General features: G+C 45.7%; 1 protein-coding gene across 3 annotated transcripts in view; it reads left to right on the top strand.

Annotated features, from left to right (window-relative positions):
- Nucleotides 1-21,011, top strand: part of PTPN3 (protein tyrosine phosphatase non-receptor type 3) — a 109,666-nt gene that overhangs the window by 52,458 nt on the left and 36,197 nt on the right. For 2 of the 3 annotated variants that reach the window (XM_042912660.1, XM_042912662.1), the window contains 7 exons: nt 2,712-2,832; nt 3,965-4,052; nt 8,011-8,099; nt 9,433-9,496; nt 11,006-11,178; nt 14,782-14,916; nt 18,205-18,381. In XM_042912660.1, coding sequence (XP_042768594.1) covers nt 2,712-2,832; nt 3,965-4,052; nt 8,011-8,099; nt 9,433-9,496; nt 11,006-11,178; nt 14,782-14,916; nt 18,205-18,381 — 847 coding nt within the window. Of the gene's footprint in view, nt 1-809; nt 1,187-2,711; nt 2,833-3,543; nt 3,655-3,964; nt 4,053-8,010; nt 8,100-9,432; nt 9,497-11,005; nt 11,179-14,781; nt 14,917-18,204; nt 18,382-21,011 lie in introns of those variants that run through there. The other variant, XM_042912661.1, reaches the window with a different exon arrangement.

Genomic DNA, 21,011 nt, shown 5'->3' with positions numbered 1-21,011 from the left:
TGACTAAAGATGACCTTGCTGTTCATGTTTGCAGAAGGGCCCAGCGGTCGGGATTTATCAGCTAAAACAGATGACCAAGTCAAGGTCCAAGAGGCTCACCATGAGCAAATGAAACCAATAAAGTAAAATTTAATCGGACTCTGCCTTGAGGCTTAGGAAAATCCCTTTGCAGCATTTGGCTGCCCTCTGGGGACATAACCCCTGTCCTCAGCAAATGGCGAGCAGCAGCTTGGACCTGGCAGGCAGGCTGGTGGGAATGGTAGGAGCATAAGCTGGGGGGCATGGATCACCTGGGTTCTGGTCTTGACTGCTGGAAGTGGCTTCTGTGATATGGGAAGTCCCTTATCTCTGGACCATAGTTTCTTCTCTCTTTTTTTTTTTTTTTTTTTTCTCTTTCTTTTTTTAGTTTCTTCCCTTTTAAAACGAATTTATACAAGATAATTTTAAGACTTTCTCAAGCTGTCCTCACTGGGGGCTCTATGTCAGGGCATCTAAATTATTTCCTATAAACACACGGTTCTATACTTCACGATGTACAAACTCACCTATACGCCACACTTGTGCTTACATAATCCAGCCTTGACATTGCTGTCCATAGCTTAGCTGCATTTGGCTGGCCTTAACAGCCTATGGTCTACCCTTGACCAAGTCTGCGTGCATAGATCACTTGGCTCTTTAGGCCCTCTTCCCCTTCCCAAACTGAACTTTGTAGTAGCCTTTGTTTCAGTTAGTTCTGAGCACTGCATCCCTGAGCACCTACTGGGTGCCATGCCTAGGTGCTAGGCCCCAGGGATGAGTCTGCCTCACTCCCAGCCCTCAGGGAAGAGTGTAAGGAGGAAACAGATCCCTTCATTATGGTGTGGATCTCAAAGAGCAGCTCTTGGGTGTGGTGGCAGTTGAGGGTGAGCAGGGCCAAACCGACCTAAAGAAATATGTGCTTGCATCTAGCCTCTCCTCTTTGTGATGAATTCCCCTAAGCAGCTCCCCGGCTCATCTCCTTCCCTCCTGAGATTGGCCATGAAGCATCACAGCAGCTTCTCCCGGTCCCCATCCTCGTGTCACAGAAGGAGCTGTTTGATTTAGAACTCTGTGTTGAGTGGGCGCTGTGCAACGCTAGCCCTCAGAAGCCGCCTAGCGTTGAAGCCAACTGTGGGAAGAATTCATTGAAACCTTTGGAAAGATCAAGGTTAATATTTTTAAGAAAAAGATGAAAGTGTCCCATTAACAAAATGAAATACTACTGGAACGCCTGGGTGGCTCAGTCGGTTAAGGGGTTCAGCTCCGGACTTCGGCTCAGGTCGTGATCTCAACAGTTTGTGGGTTTGGGCCCTGCGTCGGGTGCTGTGCTAACCGCTCAGAGCCTGGAGCCTGCTTCAGATTCTGGGTTTCCCTCTTTCTCTCTAGCCCTCCCCTGCTCACACTCTGTCTCTGTTTCAAAAATAAATAAACACATTGGGGCGCCTGGGTGGCGCAGTCGGTTGAGCGTCCGACTTCAGCCAGGTCACGATCTCGCGGTCCGTGAGTTCGAGCCCCGCGTCAGGCTCTGGGCTGATGGCTCGGAGCCTGGAGCCTGTTTCCGATTCTGTGTCTCCCTCTCTCTCTGCCCCTCCCCCGTTCATGCTCTGTCTCTCTCTGTCCCAAAAATAAAAAAATTAAATAAATAAATAAATAAATAAACACAAAATTTTTTTTCAATAAAAAAAAAAGAGAAAATGAAATACTAGAGTAATTGCCCATCAGAACTAGAACTTGTTTTTCTCCTGTTTTTATAAAGATGGAAAAACTGAATCTTCGTGAAGGGAGGCAGGTGTCCCTGTGTCCCACAGGCAAGATCCTTAGGTGCCCCACCCAGGGTCTTTTTCCCAATCTCCTCAACAGTCCAGACACCCAAATGGTTTGAATCCCCAGGGCCGCCATGTACAACTCTCAGGAATATCTATTACACAGTAGATGTCAGTGAGTCACGTTTATAGAATGGCAGTCAAGGATCTTGAGGGAGAGGCGCCACTTAGACCAGGGATGGATCTGGGAACCCCTCTGTAAGGCCCTCTTCCTACACCCTCTGCAATTGCAGGTCTCCAGTGTTTCCCTGACTCCCTTCTGCCCCAGAATTCTGCCCTCACCTTGCCAGGGCCCGTCAGCCCCACCCACTCCCAGCCCTCATGCCACCCCCCACTGTGCCTCCGAACACATCCTGGTTCCATTTCTTCCACCACTTTTCCAAATTCCGGGGACCTGGTCAAGGTGCAGACCGTGGTCAAGTCGGCATAACCTCCCTTCTGCCCACACGCATTTTTTGGAGCAGGCTGGTCCAATGTTGTGATCATCTTGGGCTACTAGAGAGTCTGTCTTCTGCACAGGACGTGGCATACAGGGCATGGCATTTTTGAGTGGCTTCTCTTACTTCTCTTTATCCAGGGGTACGGTGCAAACTGCAGGGCTCACCACAGAGCATGGGTTTAGAATAGGGCCTAGGTTAGACTGTCCAAATGTCTGGCCGCAGGGAGAGAACATTCAGCTGAAGCATGTGTGGTGGTACCACATAGGGTTCAGATAGAAATGTAGAATCTGGAGCTAAGGAGAAGCTCAAGTTCATGCAGCGGTAGAACCTCTTGGAAGAATACTTCCAATGCTTTTCTTGTGATGCTATAGATGCTTGTGAATGCAGACCATATTGAAAAGGCGATTTCCTCCTCATTCTGTCTTGATAGCGCATTTTGGAGACTATGATTCTTCCATTCATCATCCAGGCTATCTTTCTGATAGTCAGTTTATACCAGATCAGAACGATGACTTTTTAACGAAGGTGGAATCGCTCCACGAACAGCACAGGTGAGAAGAGGGGTGGGGTGGCCTACTTTGGGAACCCAGGTCGCACATTTCAGACCTTATGTTCCCTTGTGTCTGATGTGTTCTCTTCCTTTTGTTCATGAATCCTCTTTTAAGCTGTCGGAGGTTTGTGAACCTTTGAGATGTTACGATGGCAGATATATTTGGCATAACTAGCATTTCTGTAAAGTGCAAAATCTGGTAAGAGTTTAAGGGGATTTACAGCATTCTTTTTTAGGGTGTCATTGAAATCTTGTTAATTCCTAGCGGAAATGCCCTTTTTAAATATGCCCCACAAATTGACCTACCAGGCAACTTTTAACAGTTGACCACATTTGATAAAATGGGTGGCTCCATCAAGCATCATTGAATAGACAGGCAGGTGGACGAATGCCAGGAGGCCCTGTGAATCCCACATCCTCCCTGGCTTCGGGTCGTGAAACCGCCTTCATTCCAGAAGGGAGGCCCAGTCTTCCGCAGCTGCCGCAGGCCCAGCTTCCATTCCAGCAGATATGCCCAATTCTGGGCTCCTTGTCCTTTGCCTCATTTTATTCAAAGCTACAGAGAGGCAACTCTACAGTCCAGGTCAGATCAGGGCCATCCTGACCAGGAAGGCCAGGTCTCAAGGGACCTGACATTCTTGGGAAGGCTGCAAAAACAAAGGCCAAGCAATCTGCGTCCCTTCTAAAAGGCACGGCCAATCCTCCCTCCCAGAATTGTTTCCCAGGCAGAAGCCAGCATCCTAAAATAGCACAGTGACGTTTGGGAGTTTGAGGCTGCCAGAAGAATAGATAAAGGTGGAAAGACCTGAAGAGCACCTATCACGTAAGCAACTTGGAACAAGGAGGGTGGGAATTCCAAAAGGTGACTTCCTTCCGTATCTGAGTATTGAGAGCCTAATAATGGGAAGTATTATTCAGTAAAGGACTTGAGCAGGCGATGAAGTCCTATTTGGTGGGCAAGAGAAAAGACTTGGTTTAGTAGAATTTAGGGTGAGATTGTTGAAGATTAATAACATAAGGCATTTAATAACCTTACAGAAATGTTACCAATTTGGAGGGGATTTTTATGTTAAAAATTGGAGTTGTGTGCTCTGTTGATTCGAGAGCTCTGTGTTGTCTCTTGTCTTCTGTAGTGGACTAAAGCAGTCAGAAGCTGAATCTTGCTTTATCAACATAGCACGGACCCTCGACTTCTATGGAGTGGAGCTACACAGCGGTAGGGTAGGTACCCTCGGCATTTCCGGGTTCAGAAATTAATTTCCGAAGGTTTGAAAACTTCTTGGAGACTATGTCTTTTCCAGTATAATAAAAAAAAGAGCTTTGTATAACAATATTCAGAAATTTTATAAAGTTGGTTATACAGTTGTTTTTTCATGTTTCATGCTTCCATGGGGTTGGGGGGCGGGGTGGTCATGGGAATTAGAAACAATAGTTTTTATTTTTATTTTATTTTTATTTTTTAAAAAATGTTTATTCACTTTTTGAAAGAGGGAGCACAAATGGGGGAGGGGCAGAGAGAGACAGACAGAACCTGAAGCAGGCTCCAGGCTCAGAGTGGTTAGCACAGAGCCTGATGCAGGGCTCGAACTCACAAGCTGTGAGAATATGACCTGAGCTGAAGTCGGCAGCTTAACTGACAGAGCCACCCAGGCACCCCAGAAACAAGTAGTTTTAAAATTTTTTTTAATGTTTATTTTTGAGAGAGAGAGAGAGAGCATGAGAGGGGGAGGGTCAGAGAGAGGGAGACTCAGAATCAAAGTAGGCTCGAGGCTCTGAGCTGTCAGCACAGAGCCTGACGCAAGGCTCGAAGCCACGAACTGTGAGATCATGACCTGAGCCAAAGTCGGACACTTAAATGACCGAGCCACCCAGGTGCCCCAGAAACAAGTAGTTTGTAAAGATGATTTCATATGATGATTAAAGAAGCAAAAAATGTGTCTGTCCATTTTCCAAGTGATACTTTAATGAGCCAAGGTGTTTACTATTTCATCTCATTGCTGTTCAAATTACCCAAATATGACAGCTTTCTCTTTTAAAGTTTATTTATTTATTTTGAGAGAGAGAGTGCATGCGTGCACACATGGGGGGGTGGGTAGAGAGACAGGATCCCAAGCAGGCTCCACCCTCAGCACAAAGCCCTACATGGGGCTCAATCCCATGTAAGGGACTGAGATTGTAACCTGAGCCAATATTAACAGTTGGATACTTTTAAAAATTATAATGTTATTGGGGCACCAATATTGGGTGGCTCAGTCGGTTAAGCATTCGACTTTGGCTCAGGTCATGATCTCACAGTTCGTGAGTTCAAGCCCCACATCAGGCTCACTGGTGTCGGTGCAGAGCCTACTTTCGATCCTCTGTCCCCTCCTCTTTCTGCCCCTTCCCTGCTCATGCTCTGTCTCTCTCTCTCTCTCTCAAAAATAAACATTAAAAAAATTTTTTTTAATTATAATGGTACAATCATGAAAACCAATAAATATTTTAATTGATTGTGACTTTTAATTTTTTTTAATGTTTATTTTTGAGAGAGAGAGTGGGGGAGGAGCAGAGAGAGAGGGAGACAGAGAATCCCAAGCAGGGCCCTCACTGTCAGCACAGAGCCCAGTTTGGGGCTCTAACTCGTAAACCGTGAGATCATGACCTGAGCCAAAATCAAGAGTCAGATGCTTAACTGACTGAGCCACCCAGGAGCCTCTTGTTGTGACTTTTTAAATAAAATTGACTAGGGGTGCCTGGGTGGCTTAGTCGGTTAAGCGTCGACTTCGGCTCAGGTCACGATTTCACGGTCTGCGAGTTTGAGCCCCGCGTCAGGCTCTGTGCCGACAGCTCGGAGCCTGTTTTGGATTCTGTGTCTCCCTCCCTCTCTGACCCTCCCCCATTCGTGCTCTCTCTCTCTCTGTCTCAAAAAAATAAATAAACGTTAAAAAAAAAAGTCTTAAATAAAATTGACTAATATCCATCATCTACTGAGTAATTTCTATCTGCCGGATACAGTGGCTTGCTTATTTCCCCCAGTAATGCTGTGAGGTATTATCATTACCCCCATTTTACAGATGGAGAAACTGATGCTCAGGGACTTTTGGAAGGTCACACAGCACAGAAGTAGCAGCTTTAGTACATGATCCCAGCACTGTCTAATTGGCCTCTGACCTTTCTATTTTCTGCCAGTAATTGGTCCACATCAAATACAAAAGGAAGCAAATATTGAATACCTAGTAGGTACTAGGCATTGTTCCAGATGCTTTCATGAGACCACAATGTCTCGTTTAAAGATTATAACAACCTTGAGAAATCAGTCTTCGAATCATCCCATTTTACAGTGAGAAAATGTAGGCTCAGGGAAGTTGAGTAAATAATCAGACTCTACATCTGAGATTTTTGCGATTCATAGAAGCACTTTCATTTCTTTTGTGCCATTCCAATCCCATAACCGTGTGATAGGCAAGTTACAGCCTCAGTGATAAAGGAGGAAGAAGATATGGGGTCTTATAAAATATCAACTTTGGGACTTGATGGTTAATTTTTATTCCGTTGCAAATAATCACTTACCGTGGAATGTTGTGGAGAACTTTCTTCAGCAGTGAAGTGGACTTTATCTGTATCTGAGTTGACCTGCACTCTCCCTACCCCCTGTGTCCCATGAGTGACCTCGAGCCAGATGATTACCTGCCTGGCTCACACCTCCCAGGGTATCAGAGGGAGCTGGGTTACCTTTGACTATGTTGTGTCAGGCAGAACCCCCTACACACCAACGACCTGACGCCACAGAGCTCACTTCCCAGTAGTTCAAAGGCTCCGATGGGTCCCAGCGACCCTCCAGGTGCAGTGACTCGGCAGCCAGGCTGCCTCCATCTTGAGGCTTCACCTAACATGGCCTCGTGTGTGTGGCAAGGGAAGAGGAAGTTGAAGGGTTGGCTTCACAGCAGCTCTGAAATGATTCAGCCCAGAAGAGATCCATCACTGCTCCTAGAACATTGACCATGACTAGTCACGTGACCCTGCCTTCTCCAGTACAAGTGTAGCTGGGAAGTGTGGGGACAGGCGTGGGAATTTAGTGGATAGTTACTATCCTGGGTTGAGTTGCATGGGATCCCAGCTGGGTACCCAGGAGTGAATACTCTGGACTTTCGACTGTATCAGTCAGCAATGTTTTGTTTGGCCGATTTCTCTAATTCCCCTTGTTCATATCACTGTCCACAAATGATTTGTCCCATCACATCTTGAAAGGCAAAAGGAAATGAAAATATAATTATACCTGCCACATGTTCTCTAATTTTAGCCTTTGGAGAGGTGGGTTTGATAATCCTTATTATACAAAAGGAAAAATTAAGGCTCAGTAGCCCAAAATAACACAGCTAATAGGTGACAAACCTAAACTTCACACTCAGTCGTAACTAAGTCAGACTCTGCCCCCGCTCCTATTGAATATAATTTGGAGTATATGATAGGGTAAATTGGGGCATAGGTGACTCAAGGGAAGGAAATGTTTTATTTTAAAATTTTATTTTACTCAGGGAACCTGGGTGGCTCAATCAGTTGAACATCCGACGTTGGCTCAGATCATGATCTCACAGTTTGTGAGTTCGAACCCCACATCAGGCTTGTTGCTCTCAGCACAGAGCCCCCTTTGGATCCTCTGTCTCCCTGTCTCTGCCCCTCCCCATGTTTTCATTGTCTACGGCAATGCCTAGCGCACAGGCTCTTAATAAATGTTGAGTGTATTGGATTTATAGGCTGTATTTATTTCTCAGTTGGATTTAAAGTCAGCAGTTCTACACTTCACGACAGTAGCTAAAGCCTTTTCAGTGATGGAAGTTGAGATTGGTGTAAAGCTGTGCAGAGGGTGAGGTCTTTCTGATGCTCACATGATATCTAATACCAATTGTAGGAAATGTACAATTGGATATTCATTTCAAGATTCCGTGGAATGATGAGTGGGCCTTGCTGGTAACTCTCTAACCCAGTGGGACCCAGATGTTGCTCTCAGGCAGCGCGTGTGCATTTTAGAAGAGTCTGGTGCTAAGCATTTGGATCTTAAGTATCGGTTGCCTGTTTTCCATAACATTCTTCCTTTGGAGCTTATACATACTGCTATTTATAACAGCGTGGGTGCTTGAGTTACCAGAGGGCATAAGCATGACTGTAACACACTGTGAATCTCGGTTCTTCCTTTTTACAGGATCTGCACAATTTAGATCTAATGATTGGGATTGCTTCTGCGGGCATCGCCGTGTACCGAAAATACATTTGCACAAGTTTCTATCCTTGGTAAGTGCAAACCACTTCTAATTATTTTCTGAATCATGCTTTAAAAATATGCTGAACAAAAGAAATGTTATCTCTAATTTTAAACTGGTATTTCTAAAGGAGGGGTGGAGACCAGGTTTTTACCTCTGACCTCTGAGGTTCATCCAGATTCGGTACTTGGGAAAAGGAGTTTGGTTTCCACTAGCAGCCCCTTCCTCCGGTCACCCTGTGGTTTGGGATACTCTGTGGAAACAGGGATGAAGTGGCTCAAGGCAGGTTTTGGAGTTACAGAGTCCTGGGCGGTACACTGGCCAGAACTCAAAGAACTTCCTTTGGGCAGGAACTGTATTGTCACTGTGGTTCCTTGGTTATTAGTTGGACTTTTACTAAGTATTCTGTTCTGGTCTACAAACTCAGGGGACCAAACAGACTTAATCCTCGCAAGACCACTCTGAAAAAGGCAGTGCCTTCCAACTACGTCATACAGGACTTGTTAGCAGAGGCTCAGATCTGTGCATCCCTTATTGAATGATCTTGAGCACTTAGGGGAGGTGTCTGAGCCTCAGTTTCATCATCTGAGAACTGGGAATAATAATATGTTGCAGGACTATTGCAAGGCTTAGTTGAGGGACTAATGTAAAGCTTTTAGTAGGGAACCGGTATATAAAAATGCTGCACATGGGGGCTATAATCGTGTTCTTATGCAAACTTGACACATGGCCAGTAAGTACCAGAGTGGAGATGTGGGCCCAAGTCTGTCTGGTTGCTGTCTGTCCTCCCTCTGCTGCTCCACACTGCCCTCAGCTGGTCTCCCCAGGCACACACCAGCTCAAGCAGAGCTACACTGTCACAAAAGCAAATGACCACAAACAGAGCACATTGCCCATGGTTCTCATTATTTAAAAGCTACATCGTGATTCAGTAGTCCTTATGTGATACTCAGCTTCAGTGAGCTCCTTGGTATGCAGCTGAGGCTACAGGCCTGTTGTCATTCCTACCGCGGGGTAAACTCTAGGAAGCGGAGAGCCCTTGTTCCTCGTGGTCATGGAGTAGAGGATACACGTTGTGAGGCATCAGCTGCCAGCCAGCTGATCCCTATGTGCATTTTATATGTTTCATTTTTTTTTTTTTTTTAATTTATTTTTGGGAGAGAGAGAGAGACAGAGCATGAACGGGGGAGGGGCAGAGAGAGAGGGAGACACAGAATGGGAAACAGGCTCCAGGCTCCGAGCCATCAGCCCAGAGCCTGACGTGGGGCTCGAACTCACGGACCGCGAGATCGTGACCTGGCCGAAGTCGGACGCTTAACCGACTGCGCCACCCAGGCGCCCCTATATGTTTCATTTTTTTGCAGGGTGAACATTCTAAAGATTTCTTTCAAAAGGAAAAAGTTCTTCATACATCAACGACAAAAACAGGTGAGTTATGTCTACACTTGCTTTGTTTCTTGTGTTTCTAGCCACTTCAGCTCTTAGTTCTTCAGCAGGCGAAGGCAGCTGGCCGTCCGTGTGACTGGGGAGAAAGAGCATGGCATGCAGGGGGTAGAAAATGGAAGTTGGAGTCCAGAGTTGCCTGTAGAATTCATGTGTTTATCTGATAGCAGACGTAACTTGCTTTGGAGTTAGTAACGATGAGTTTGGATCCTCACTCTTCTACTTACCAGCTGGGCTGGTTACATAACCTCCCCTAGCCCAAGTTAGCTTGTTTCCAGAAATGTAGTAGTACCTACCTCTCCGGGAATCGAGAAGATTAAATAAAAGCATTGGTCAGAACACCTGGCATGAGCCCATGCAGCGTAGCAATACATATCAATGAGATCAGCTCCTCCCCTTGATGTGTTTAAACATGCACAGTAACCTTTGCATGTGTCTCCTAAGAGGGACCACCACTCTCCAGATGACTCTCGTTATCAGTATGGAGAAGAGGGCTCGAAAGTGCTACCAAGTGGAGGTGCTGGAATTTGAATCAGAGATACCATGCTCTATCCTGTTATGTCCTGTATTTTTTTTATTTTTTTAATATTTATTTTTAAGAGAGAGAGACAGACAGAGTGCAAGCAGGGGAGGGGCAGGGAGAGAGAGGGAGACACAGAATCTGAAGCAGGCTCCAGGCTCTGAGCTGTCAGCACAGAGCCTGATGTGGGGCTCGGATTCATAGACCGTGAGATCATGACCTGAGCCGAAGTCGGACACTCAAATTTGAGTGACCCACCCAGGTGCCCCATGTATTTTTCACTTATTGTCACTATGTTCATTTCCCAGGAATTCAAAGATAATGTGTACTTAAAATGGCTCCACATAGCAGTGATCACTTGGAAATGAGGACACCAGAGCTCAGAGCAAACTAGGACTAGAATCTGGGTCTCCTGACACCCCCCCCCATTGCAAGATCAAAGGTGGCCCCAAAATGCACAACATGGTAATATAACATGAAAACAGAAAACTTACACTCAGGTAGGATGAGGGTCAAGGAAATGATTAAATTAACTCCGTGCTCAGGGGAAAGCAAATAAAGAAATCCAAAGGCTTATAAAATCTCAAGTTTCAGGTAAGTGGAAGACATTCTTCAGGAGAGATTTTCCCAGAGCTAAGTTTTAAAAGAAATGTATCACACAGCCTTTATCTGGTTGGTCCAGATATATCCAACCTAGGAATGTAAGCACATTCCAAATCAGAGTGTTCATGGAGAATCACAAGTGATGATAAAGGGGAGAGCCAGGTCATCTTTTCCACAGGAGTAAGATGCTTAACAGATCTTGCTCCTGAATAGTCCTATGACACTGGTGTCTCACCTAAGGCATTTTGAAGCTGGTTTTCCACATTCTGTTACATCTTCCCTGATGACCACTGATGCGGACAAAGAACATCTATGCACCTTTGCCCTTTCATCTGTGCGGATGAAATCTCTACTGTGCTTTTTCCTCCCAGACTGAATCCAGGGAACATATTGTGGCCTTCAACATGTTAAATTACCGATCTTGCAAAAACTTGTGGAAATCCTGTGTGGAACACCATACATTCTTTCAGGCTAAGAAGCTACTACCTCAGGAAAAGAATGTTCTGTCTCAGTACTGGACTATGGGCTCTAGGAACCCCAAAAAGTGAGTATTCTTGAGGGACAGTATCCACACTAGAGTGAGATGTGAATGTGTCCTGGCCACTGCTGGGTAGAGGACATCCTCGGGGGAAGGGACGCCATCATCCAGGGACCCCAGGCGCAGAGCTGGAGCTGCGCAGTTCAGAGTCTCCCCAGGGGCAGCAGTGTCTCTTTCCATGCAAACTCAGATACTTCTATTCCTCTGCTTCCTTTCTGTCTCCTCAACTTTGCTGCCCCTGGAACACCCAAGCAGCCAGAAATGCAGCTGCTCCTGTACCGTGTCATACTAAGAGAAGCAGGTGGCAATGACTCTGAGGGTCGTCATGGTACCAAGACAACCCCTCCCACCATCTGTTACATCCTCCCTGATGACCGCTGATGCGGACATCCCTAATAGTGAGTGAACAGAAATAATGCTTCCCAGGGGCATGCCTGGGTGGCTCAGTTGGTTAAGCATCTGACTTCGGCTCAAGTCGTGATCTCACGGTCCGTGAGCTCAGGCCCCACGTCTGGCTCTGTGCTGACAGCTCAGAGCCTAGAGCCTGCTTCAGATTCTGTCTCCATCTCTCTCTTCCCCTCCCCCACTCACGCTCTGTCTCTCTCAAAAATAAATAAACATTAAAAAACAAATTTTAAAACAAGAAAGCTTCCCAGAGTCAAGTGACTTTGGGATATGCTACTTAGTAACAATCACAAAATAACAGTAATAATGAGAACTGCCAGTTGAGTGTTTACTTGGTACCATGCGCATACTTAATTATATTTAAGTATAATTAGTATCTACAGGAATCATATTAAAAAATCATATTAAAAATGTTTAATGAGTAGTACAGTGGAAGAAATTACTCTTATAAAATTGTAACTTTAGATTACAATGTATTCCCTAAACTAATCATGCAGTTTATATTTTTTGTGTATTTATTCTAAGACTGCCTTCTCAGGACCAGATACAGCAGAAATCATTTATCAAGTTATTGTAAACTATTGGTTTGAAAAACTGCTCTCATAATTTTGCATTGTTGTTGAAGTGGCTATTACTAATGAAATAATGCCCCTGTCTGAGCCATTATCTGGTATGTGGGACTGTATCACACAATTCCAGTGACTTTCCTATTATGTTGATAATCATTAGGTAGCTTTTTATAGATTCAATTAAGTAGCGAATTAATGTTAGTAGCAGTGGTAGTATCTGTGATGCTAAGTGCTCTCTCTCAGCTTCTGATAAACCCAGAGCAAATATATTTTCAAAGTTTGCAGCTCCTGTAATATTGTTTCTAGTATTTTATACATTCAGGAGCTATTACTGAAGACGTCACAGACATAACTTACTGGAATATAGTTTTTACATTAGCTGAACCTAATCCTTTGAGCCAGCTGATAGGATTAGATAGTGAGCAGTTGAAAGCATGGACCGTTGCTAAGAAAACTGAGTTCAAATTCTACCAGTGTCACTTCAATTCAGATGTCTTTGTTTCTGTAAAATGTAGCCAACATGGAGTTGGGGGTGAGGTGGGGCATTTTGGTCCCTTGAAACAAGCTTGGGGCGCTTGGATGGCTCAGTCCAGTGTCCAACTCTTGATCTCAGCTCGGGTCATGATCTGAGGGTCATGAGTTCAAGCCCCACGTTGGGCTCCATGCTGGTGTGGAGCCTACTTAAAAAAAAAACAAACAAACAGAAAACCACAATCTTTCTGTCATCTGTCAAGATTTTGTGGATAAAGAATTTAGGAAAGACCATGTAGTAGACTGGGATTTCTCAGTGACAGGCAACTGGTGGCTGGGCTGGGCTATGGATCCAGGATGACTTTGCTCCCATGCTTGATGGCATGATGGGAAGGCTGGACTCAGCTGGACCCTTCACTTCGTTCTGTGTCCTCTGGGCCTCGTCATGTGTGCTCTCCAGCAGGGTAGTAGATGTCTCATGCAGAAGTTCAGGGCTCCGACCACCTAAGGCAGAAGCAGCCAGCCATCTTAAAGGCCAGGTCCAGAACTGCACAGCTACTCTTGGTCAAAGCAGTCACAGGCCAGCCCATATTCAAGAGACCAGTCAAAGAAGAGCTGTAGCCATTTTTAATCTGCTACTGGGGGTCATTTGGGATATTGGTGGTTCATGGCACAGGTCATCAGTTCATTGCTGCTAAGACCAGCTTCGGTGCACTGCAGATTTCAGCCCTCACCATCTCCATTTTATAAATGAGGAAACTGAGGCATAAGGTTACATGATTTGCCCAACCCTAGGAATACATCTACATACTTGCGTGTTGGGCTCCCTGATAGAAGTTCCACATAGAAGAAACTTGTTCAGTATTTTGCAAGCTTAAGGGACAATGGAACATTTTTTTCCCCAAAGGGTATCTATTAATAACCTGTGACACATACTTTGGAGAACTACAACATCAAACCTTTGAATCATCTAGCTTGTCCTCTTGTTCTGAGGCAGCATTCTCAATCAGTGCTAATTTGCTCTCTGATATAGATTCTCCCAGTGATGTTGCTGTGAGTGTTTTGATCGGGGTAACAACAGTATTTCTTCCTGTAAATTAGTACATTGACATTCTAGGGCATGTTTCGTGTTCTTTTGGGTTTTTTGTCCTGCCTGTTTTTTGTTATTGCTTGTTTGTTTGTTTGGCTTGTGAGTTTTAGGCTGCAAGGAAATGTGTGCAATTTTTTTTTTGTTTTTTTTTGTTTTTTTTTTTTTAGAAAAAGAACATGAGTGGGAGAGGGGCAGAGGGGGGGTGGAGGGAGGGGTGGGGGGAAAGAATCTTAAGCAGGCTCTACACCCAACACAGAGCTTGACACGGGGCTTGATCCCATGAGATCCATGAGATCACATGACCATGAGTTCATGACCTGAGCCAGAATCACGAGTTGGATGCTTAACCAACTGAGCCACGCAGGTGCCCCTGGAATGTTTTAATAAGACATTAAAACACCACTGAAAATTTAGGAATAGCAGAACTGAGTTTCCTAGCTGACTTCAAACCCCATCCTTTCAAATAATTCATTCTCTGAGGGGTCTAGGTAGCTAAGATTTAAATTCTCTAGGTATAAGTAAACACAAAAGTTAGCTTCAGGGAGGCCCTCTCTTAGAACGTAGCATGGCATGTTCTTAGAACCTGCCACTGTGAAAGCATTTTCTCAGGCCTTCTCTCAAAGAGTTATCTGTGATTTACAGCTAATGGCCTCTGCCAGCTTGCATGACGAAGAAACCTTCCTGGAAGGATGGTTGACGGTTGTATTCATGCCATTGTGAATGAAGTGAGATTTCCTTGGAGTTAACTTGAACTGCATTTCTGTGCTATCCTGATAGTTCCATAGTGGCATGGTTTGGTTATATTGTGGGACCAGCTTTGTTGCTTGCAGTAGTAAGGCTCAAGAAAATAGTTTCACCAGAAGAGAAGAGATAACCAGGAAGAGCTGGGACAGAACGGAACCGCTTTTGACCTGCGTACCTCTGACCCCTTGTAACCTTGGCTGGTGTCATCCCGGTGCTCACCAGCCACCCACCGGGGAGGGGGAGCATGGTTAGACTGTTTGCTTCATTTACGCCATGATTTCTTGTTGAACGCGTCTGTGTGGAAAGTGAACCTTGCTTCTGGTTTTTCAGGTCTGTAAATAACCAGTATTGCAAAAAGGTGATTGGAGGGATGGTGTGGAACCCAGCCATGCGGAGATCGTTATCAGTGGAGCACTTAGAAACCAAGAGCCTGCCTTCTCGGTCCCCTCCTATCACTCCTAACTGGTACGTGTTCGTTTTTTTTTTGCACCACCCACTTTCTCTCTCTTAAAAATTCAACTTCATACGTTTTCCCAATATAGGCATCCTGCAATCAGAGTTTATGTTTGTGTGCTTGCTTGGTGCAAAATTAACAGTTTACTGTTGTTGTGAAATATGCAAGCCTTACTAAACATTTTCCTTAGTGTATAATTCTGGGATGTTCTCTTTTAAAAACTTATTTGGGGTGGGGGGGCGCCTGGGTGGCTCAGTCAGTTAGGCGTCCAACTTCAGCTCAGATCGTGATCTCACAGCTCCTGAGTTGGAGCCCCACATCAGGCTCTGTGTCGGGCTCTGTGCTGACAGCTCAGAGCCTGGAGCCTGCTTCGGATTCTGTGTCTCCCTGTCTCTCCCTGCCCCTCCCCTGCCAGTCTCTGTCTCTCAAAAATAAACATTAAAAAAAGGTTTTTTTTTAATTTTTTTTTTTTTAACGTTTGTTTTTGAGACAGAGAGAGACAGAACATGAACAGGGGAGGGGCAGAGAGAGAGGGAGACACAGAATCTGAAACAGGCTCCAGGCTCTGAGCTATCAGCACAGAGCCCGACGCGGGGCTCGAACTCACGGACTGTGAGATCATGACCTGAGCCGAAGTCAGACGCATAACCGACCGAGCCACCCAGGCGCCCCCAAAAAAAATTTTTTTTTAAATCTTATTTGGTCTGGGGGTGCCTGGGTGGCTCAGCCAGTTGAGTCTCCAACTTCAACTCAGATCATTATCTCACTTTCATGGGTTCGAGCCCCTGCATCAGGCTCTGTGCTGACAGCTCAGAGCCTGGGGCCTGCTTTGAATGCTGGGTCTCCCTGTCTCTCTCCCCTTCCCCCATTTATTCATTTAATAAATGAATAAACATTTATTAAATGAATAAAAATTTAAAAAAAATTTTTTTATTTGGTCTGAATTTGAGAACTACAGCCTCCTGAAATGCCCCTTTTGGGAGTACAGTACATGCTGGCATACTGATGTTCTGGGAAGTCCTGTGATAAGGAAGCATGCTGAGCTTTATTTAATCTGTTTTCCGTTGACATCGCACAAAATAAACTTTGGGAAAGCCTAGTAAAGGTATGCAATGTAGGATGCAGGATTCTGAAAAACAGTAGCTAATGCGCTTGGGGAAGTAGCCCACCGACTTTTTAATATGATGGCTTGAAAGGAAGGAAGTGGCAATTTGGCCAAGTGGGAAGGGCACTGATTGTATAACTGTAGCACCCAGACTCAGATTTTGGCTCTTCTGTTAAATTATCAAGTTTCATAAGAGACTGTTAAAAACTGAGAACAAACTGAGGGTTGATGGGGGGTGGGAGGGAGGGCAGGGTGGGTGATGGGTATTGAGGAGGGCACCTTTTGGGATGAGCACTGGGTGTTGTATGGAAACCAATTTGACAGTAAATTTCATATATTAAAAAATAAAAAAATAAAAAAAATTAAAAAAAAAGAAAGAAAAAAAAGAAAAAAAAAAATAAATAAATTATCAAGTTTCTTTACCTCTCTGGTCTCAGTCTCCCCATGTGTAAAAAGGTTGTAAAAATCACCACAAATGATGTAACAGTGTGCGGGTGCTTTGTAAGCGATTAAAAGAAATCAGATGGAATTAGTATCATTATTTTATTATAATGTTCCTGAGAGACATCAGCCCATTTTTGTGAATGCCTCCAAAATGACCAGGTATCATCAGCGGGAGAGGGAAACCCGGCCAGAGGCACTACCCCAGCTCCACGCTGGAATTAAGAGTATGGCTTTCTGTTCATTTCACAAAAGACAGGGTGGGCCTATAAGTTACCAAGGACGGATCTTCTAGGACTAGGGGAGATTCTAACCCGCACAAAACGGAGCTGCTGTGCAGGGTGGCTGGGTGAGGACCCTCCCCCGGGGGCCCAGTGCTCTAGCCAGAGATACTGATGGTATTTAGTGTTAGAAATCACAGTATGCGGGGCGCCTGGGTGGCGCAGTCGGTTAAGCGTCCGACTTCAGCCAGGTCACGATCTCGCGGTCTGTGAGTTCGAGCCCCGCGTCAGGCTCTGGGCTGATGGCTCGGAGCCTGGAGCCTGCTTCCGATTCTGTGTCTCCCTCTCTCTCTGCCCCTCCCCCGTTCATGCTCTGTCTCTCTCTGTCCCAAAAATAAATAAAAAACGTTGAAAAAAAAAAAAATTAAAAAAAAAAAAAAGAAATCACAGTATGACTGAGTAGATTCGTTTCTTGGTTTCCCACGATTTAGGCACTTCATCCTAAAGTGGTAGATTTATGCTGTAAAGTAGCAGCTTTGTCTGCAAGCCTCTTAGGCACTGATGCCAGGGCCCCAGAGCAGAGGCCCAGGACAGCATCCAGGAGAACAGCGGGGTTTGATGTTGCCACACCCGTGGCCTGGAGCTCTTACTGCTATTTATAGGTCCCCTCCTGAGGAGTCACGAGCCTTTCTACCCTATTCTGGACACAGTATTATCGATTAGCAGAGCCCAGGGGGAATGGGAATAGTGGAGGAGGCCCTGACAGTCTCAAAGAGAAATGGCTCACAAAGAAGAAGGTGGAAAAACTGAGAGAAAATAAAACTTAGAAGGCTCAGCAGCCTGGGATCACCCACTGCAGGAGCCGATGCCCAGGTGCTTCCCCAGGCATCCGGAGATCATTGCTTCATTTGGTTCATTCTCAGGAGCAGGTAGGTACAGCTGAGGCCCGGAGAGGTGTTGTGACTTGCCTGCAGCCACATAGCTAGCTACTGCTGCTAAGCCCACCTAACAGGGCATACAGGATATATTTTTAAAAGCAAACACTGCTTCTTGGATCAAGTGAAATTCACATGAAGGGATGTAATTGAAATAAGGTTTCAGTTTTGCCAAAAACTGTACTTTGGCTTCTAAACCCTTTATTTATACTGGTGCTCAAATGACTCTGAAGAATTGATCAGTAGTCAGTATGGTGTGTTATCTGTGCACTGAGAGCTTGAGTCCTCCTGGAAGAATAGCTCCCTAAGTCAACACTCACCGCTTCCCAAAGGGCATAAACCGCTCTCATCTGCCTACGTATACAGTCAACGCTACCGTCTTGGGGGCTATACCACGGGGCTGAGAGTCTTGAGAACCCACATGGCCCTTGGTGGATTCTGGTGTAGTAGTGGGTTAACTGGTTCTTAATTTCCAACAGCGTTAGCCAAGGCATCCTTGGAAAGGTCAGGGCACAAAGCCAGATCGCCGATGTCTAACGAAGTTTTTAAGTGCAATTTGCTTTCGGGACTTTCACGCTCGGCCTCTCTCCCACGCAGGCGAAGTCCTCGGCTCCGGCACGAAATCCGGAAGCCACGGCACTCTTCCGCAGATAACCTTGCGAACGAGATGACGTACATTACCGAAACTGAAGATGTGTTTTACACGTACAAGGCCTCCCTGTCCCCGAAAGACAGCGATTCCGAGGTTTCTCAGAACCGGAGCCCTCACCGAGAGTAAGAAATGTGTTGTTCTCTTCTTTGTATCTGCTTGTTTTGGCTGTTGAGGAATTTGCTCAAGCCCAGATGGCCATTTAGGTCAAGGGCTAGAGCCTGCAGCCAACACCCTACGGTGCTCTCTGCCAGGATGACGGCATAAGTTAGACTGTCCGTTCCGCCACAGGACAACAAGCTGTGTGCCTGAGGTCTAGAGCTTGCACTCATTTTTGTCTGTGACAGAGACCTACTCTCCACATATGTGTTGCTCCCTTGAATAGTCTCTAGTTCATGAGCAAAGCCCAGGTTAAATCAATTCACATTCCAGGGGCATAGATACGTTAACTGCTGGGGTATTTCTCTAGATTGCCAAAGTTTTACCACTGCAGGACTTCTAGATCACTGGAAATATGCTTACTTCTACCTGTCCACAGAAAGCCTTCTCAGACCCACAGTATGCCCTCAAGGTTTGCTTTTAGATGAATTGGGAGTATAAAGCAAAAACATGCATAGAACATCTCTGAAACTTTGTTAACTTTTTGTCAACAGTTTGCATTAAGTTCCTTGTATGCCCCCATCTTCCTTTTTATAAATGTGACAAACTCCCTTCACATCTCAAGGCCAGGGAAAAATGTCTCTCCGAAAGCACTGGCTTGAGTTCTTTTATTATTCAATAAGGTATATCTAATTCACTAGTTCTCTTTTCGTCTTGCTTACCAGGGAACTCAGAGCTCCATGTTAGGTTCAAGTGCACTGGCTTCCCTTAGCCCAGGTTTCCGATACAGCCCCTATTTGTTTTCCTCCTTGCCTTATTCATGGGTCTTACTTTTTTCTCTCAATGAATTCACAGTTCTCCCATATCTATACATTTTAGAGTTAGCTACCTCAAATTTTTTAAAGTAGACATGATCAAAAAGTGACATTTTAAGCTGAACGATGAGAGAACTGGAGCAACCATTAGGAAGTCACCCACAGGCACTGGGTGCTCATTCTGTTAAGTCCCATACTGTACCCGAACTATAGAAACATAATGCCTCCCTGAACAGCCCAGGATTAGCAAGAAGCCACTTCAGTTAATCTGTAAATTTTTACCACTCTAGCTGCTAGGCTTAAAGCATTAAACGCATCCTGATTGTATTCTAGACATCGGCAGGTGAATTGCAAATCTCGCTTCCCATTTATGTGTGAGGTTGTCACCTCTCTGTTGTCTCTGACCGCAGCAGACATGGTTGCCAGCTTATCTGTGTTCTTAACACCTCTGGTTAAATAATCCTCTGGTCGTTATTTCCTTGTGACCTGGGCTTGGATGATGCTTTTGCAGAAATGGTCAGTATCTCTTGCCCCAACTTGCAGCTCCGTTGAAGTGACAGTGTGGAAGGGTGTGAGTTCCTTCATGGGACCCCATGGTTTTGCAAACCTAGATATACAAGGCAGGAATGCAGGCGTGCATGAATTGAGCCAGTTTGATTCTGCGATGGGCTTCTGTGGCTTTGGGGAAGGTGAAAGAGCGTTTAGGAAATGCACCGAGGGCTCCGGAAAGCTCAGTCACACTCCCCATGTCAGCCCTTCCTCTTGTGGTATGTAGTCCCATCATGGCGCTGGGCAGTATCTCAACTTCCCCTGGCCAGTTGCAGTAGCGGCTAGTCACGTGTGCCTATTCAGATTCAAAGTACTTAACATTTAAATGCCCTCTTCAGTCATCCAAGCCTCATTTCAAGTGCTGAAGAGCCCCATGTAGGTAATGACTACCATGCTGGACAGCGCAGACAGAGCATTTCCATCATCACAGACAGTGCTATTGACAGTACTTACCAGTGCGGGCTAGAAGGAGACGGATTGTGTCTGGTGGGGTGTGCGTATTTTAAAGGGCTGCGTGCGTGGCTGAGTGCAGCAACGTAACTTCTGTGCCTTTTGCTGCTCATTGAGGGGACATCAAGGGGAATTAGACAAGTCTTTGCGTTAAGGGGCCTCCAGTCCAGTTGGGCAGATAGCACACAGTCAGCTTTCCTCCTTGCATCTTCTGCCACTTTCGTAAAAGGAAAGAGTTTGGGGAACGGTCTGCGGTCCCATGTCAGGCTTTCCTGCTGTGGTCTGCCACCACATCATGGAATCATGCAGCAGCTAGACCCTCACAGTCCAACACAGGAGCCACAGTCCACGTAGGGCCATTTAAATGTATGTTTTTTTTAAGTTAGATTCAGAATTCACTTCCTTGAGTCCCGTTTGACTCAAGTAATTTTGGGCCCTGCACACCCCTAAACACTGCACCTCAATTCTGAAACTCTTGCGTGAGACCTCGTAAGGTGGGTCGTCCTGGGGCACTTTTTCGCTGCAGCTGAATGTTGAACGTAGTGGATAGCGACTCCAAGGCAGCCTTCCTTGTCGCGGCTTTGCGCCAACAGACGTCTCCCAGAGTCAGGTTAGCGGCCCGGCGTTGTGAGTGGGGTGAGCAGTTGAAAAATGGCCGCCCCTACCGGACCGCTTCCTGCTGGCAGAGCCAGCTGCACCCTCCCCAGGAGTCTGGGGTCCCCCACTGTCCAAGGCAAGCAGGAAAAGCCGGTCTGTACTTGGTGGGGGGGGGGGGAACCCTATTGTAGTTGAGTTTCTGCAATGTGTCGAAGAAACGTGTGGCATGTTTTATACAGCCCGTT

Source organism: Panthera leo, chromosome D4 (assembly GCF_018350215.1).
Source record: "Panthera leo isolate Ple1 chromosome D4, P.leo_Ple1_pat1.1, whole genome shotgun sequence".
Taxonomy (NCBI): Eukaryota; Metazoa; Chordata; class Mammalia; order Carnivora; family Felidae; genus Panthera; species Panthera leo.
The sequence above is the reverse complement of the archived record's forward strand: the minus strand, read 5'-3'. Positions and strand labels throughout refer to the sequence as shown.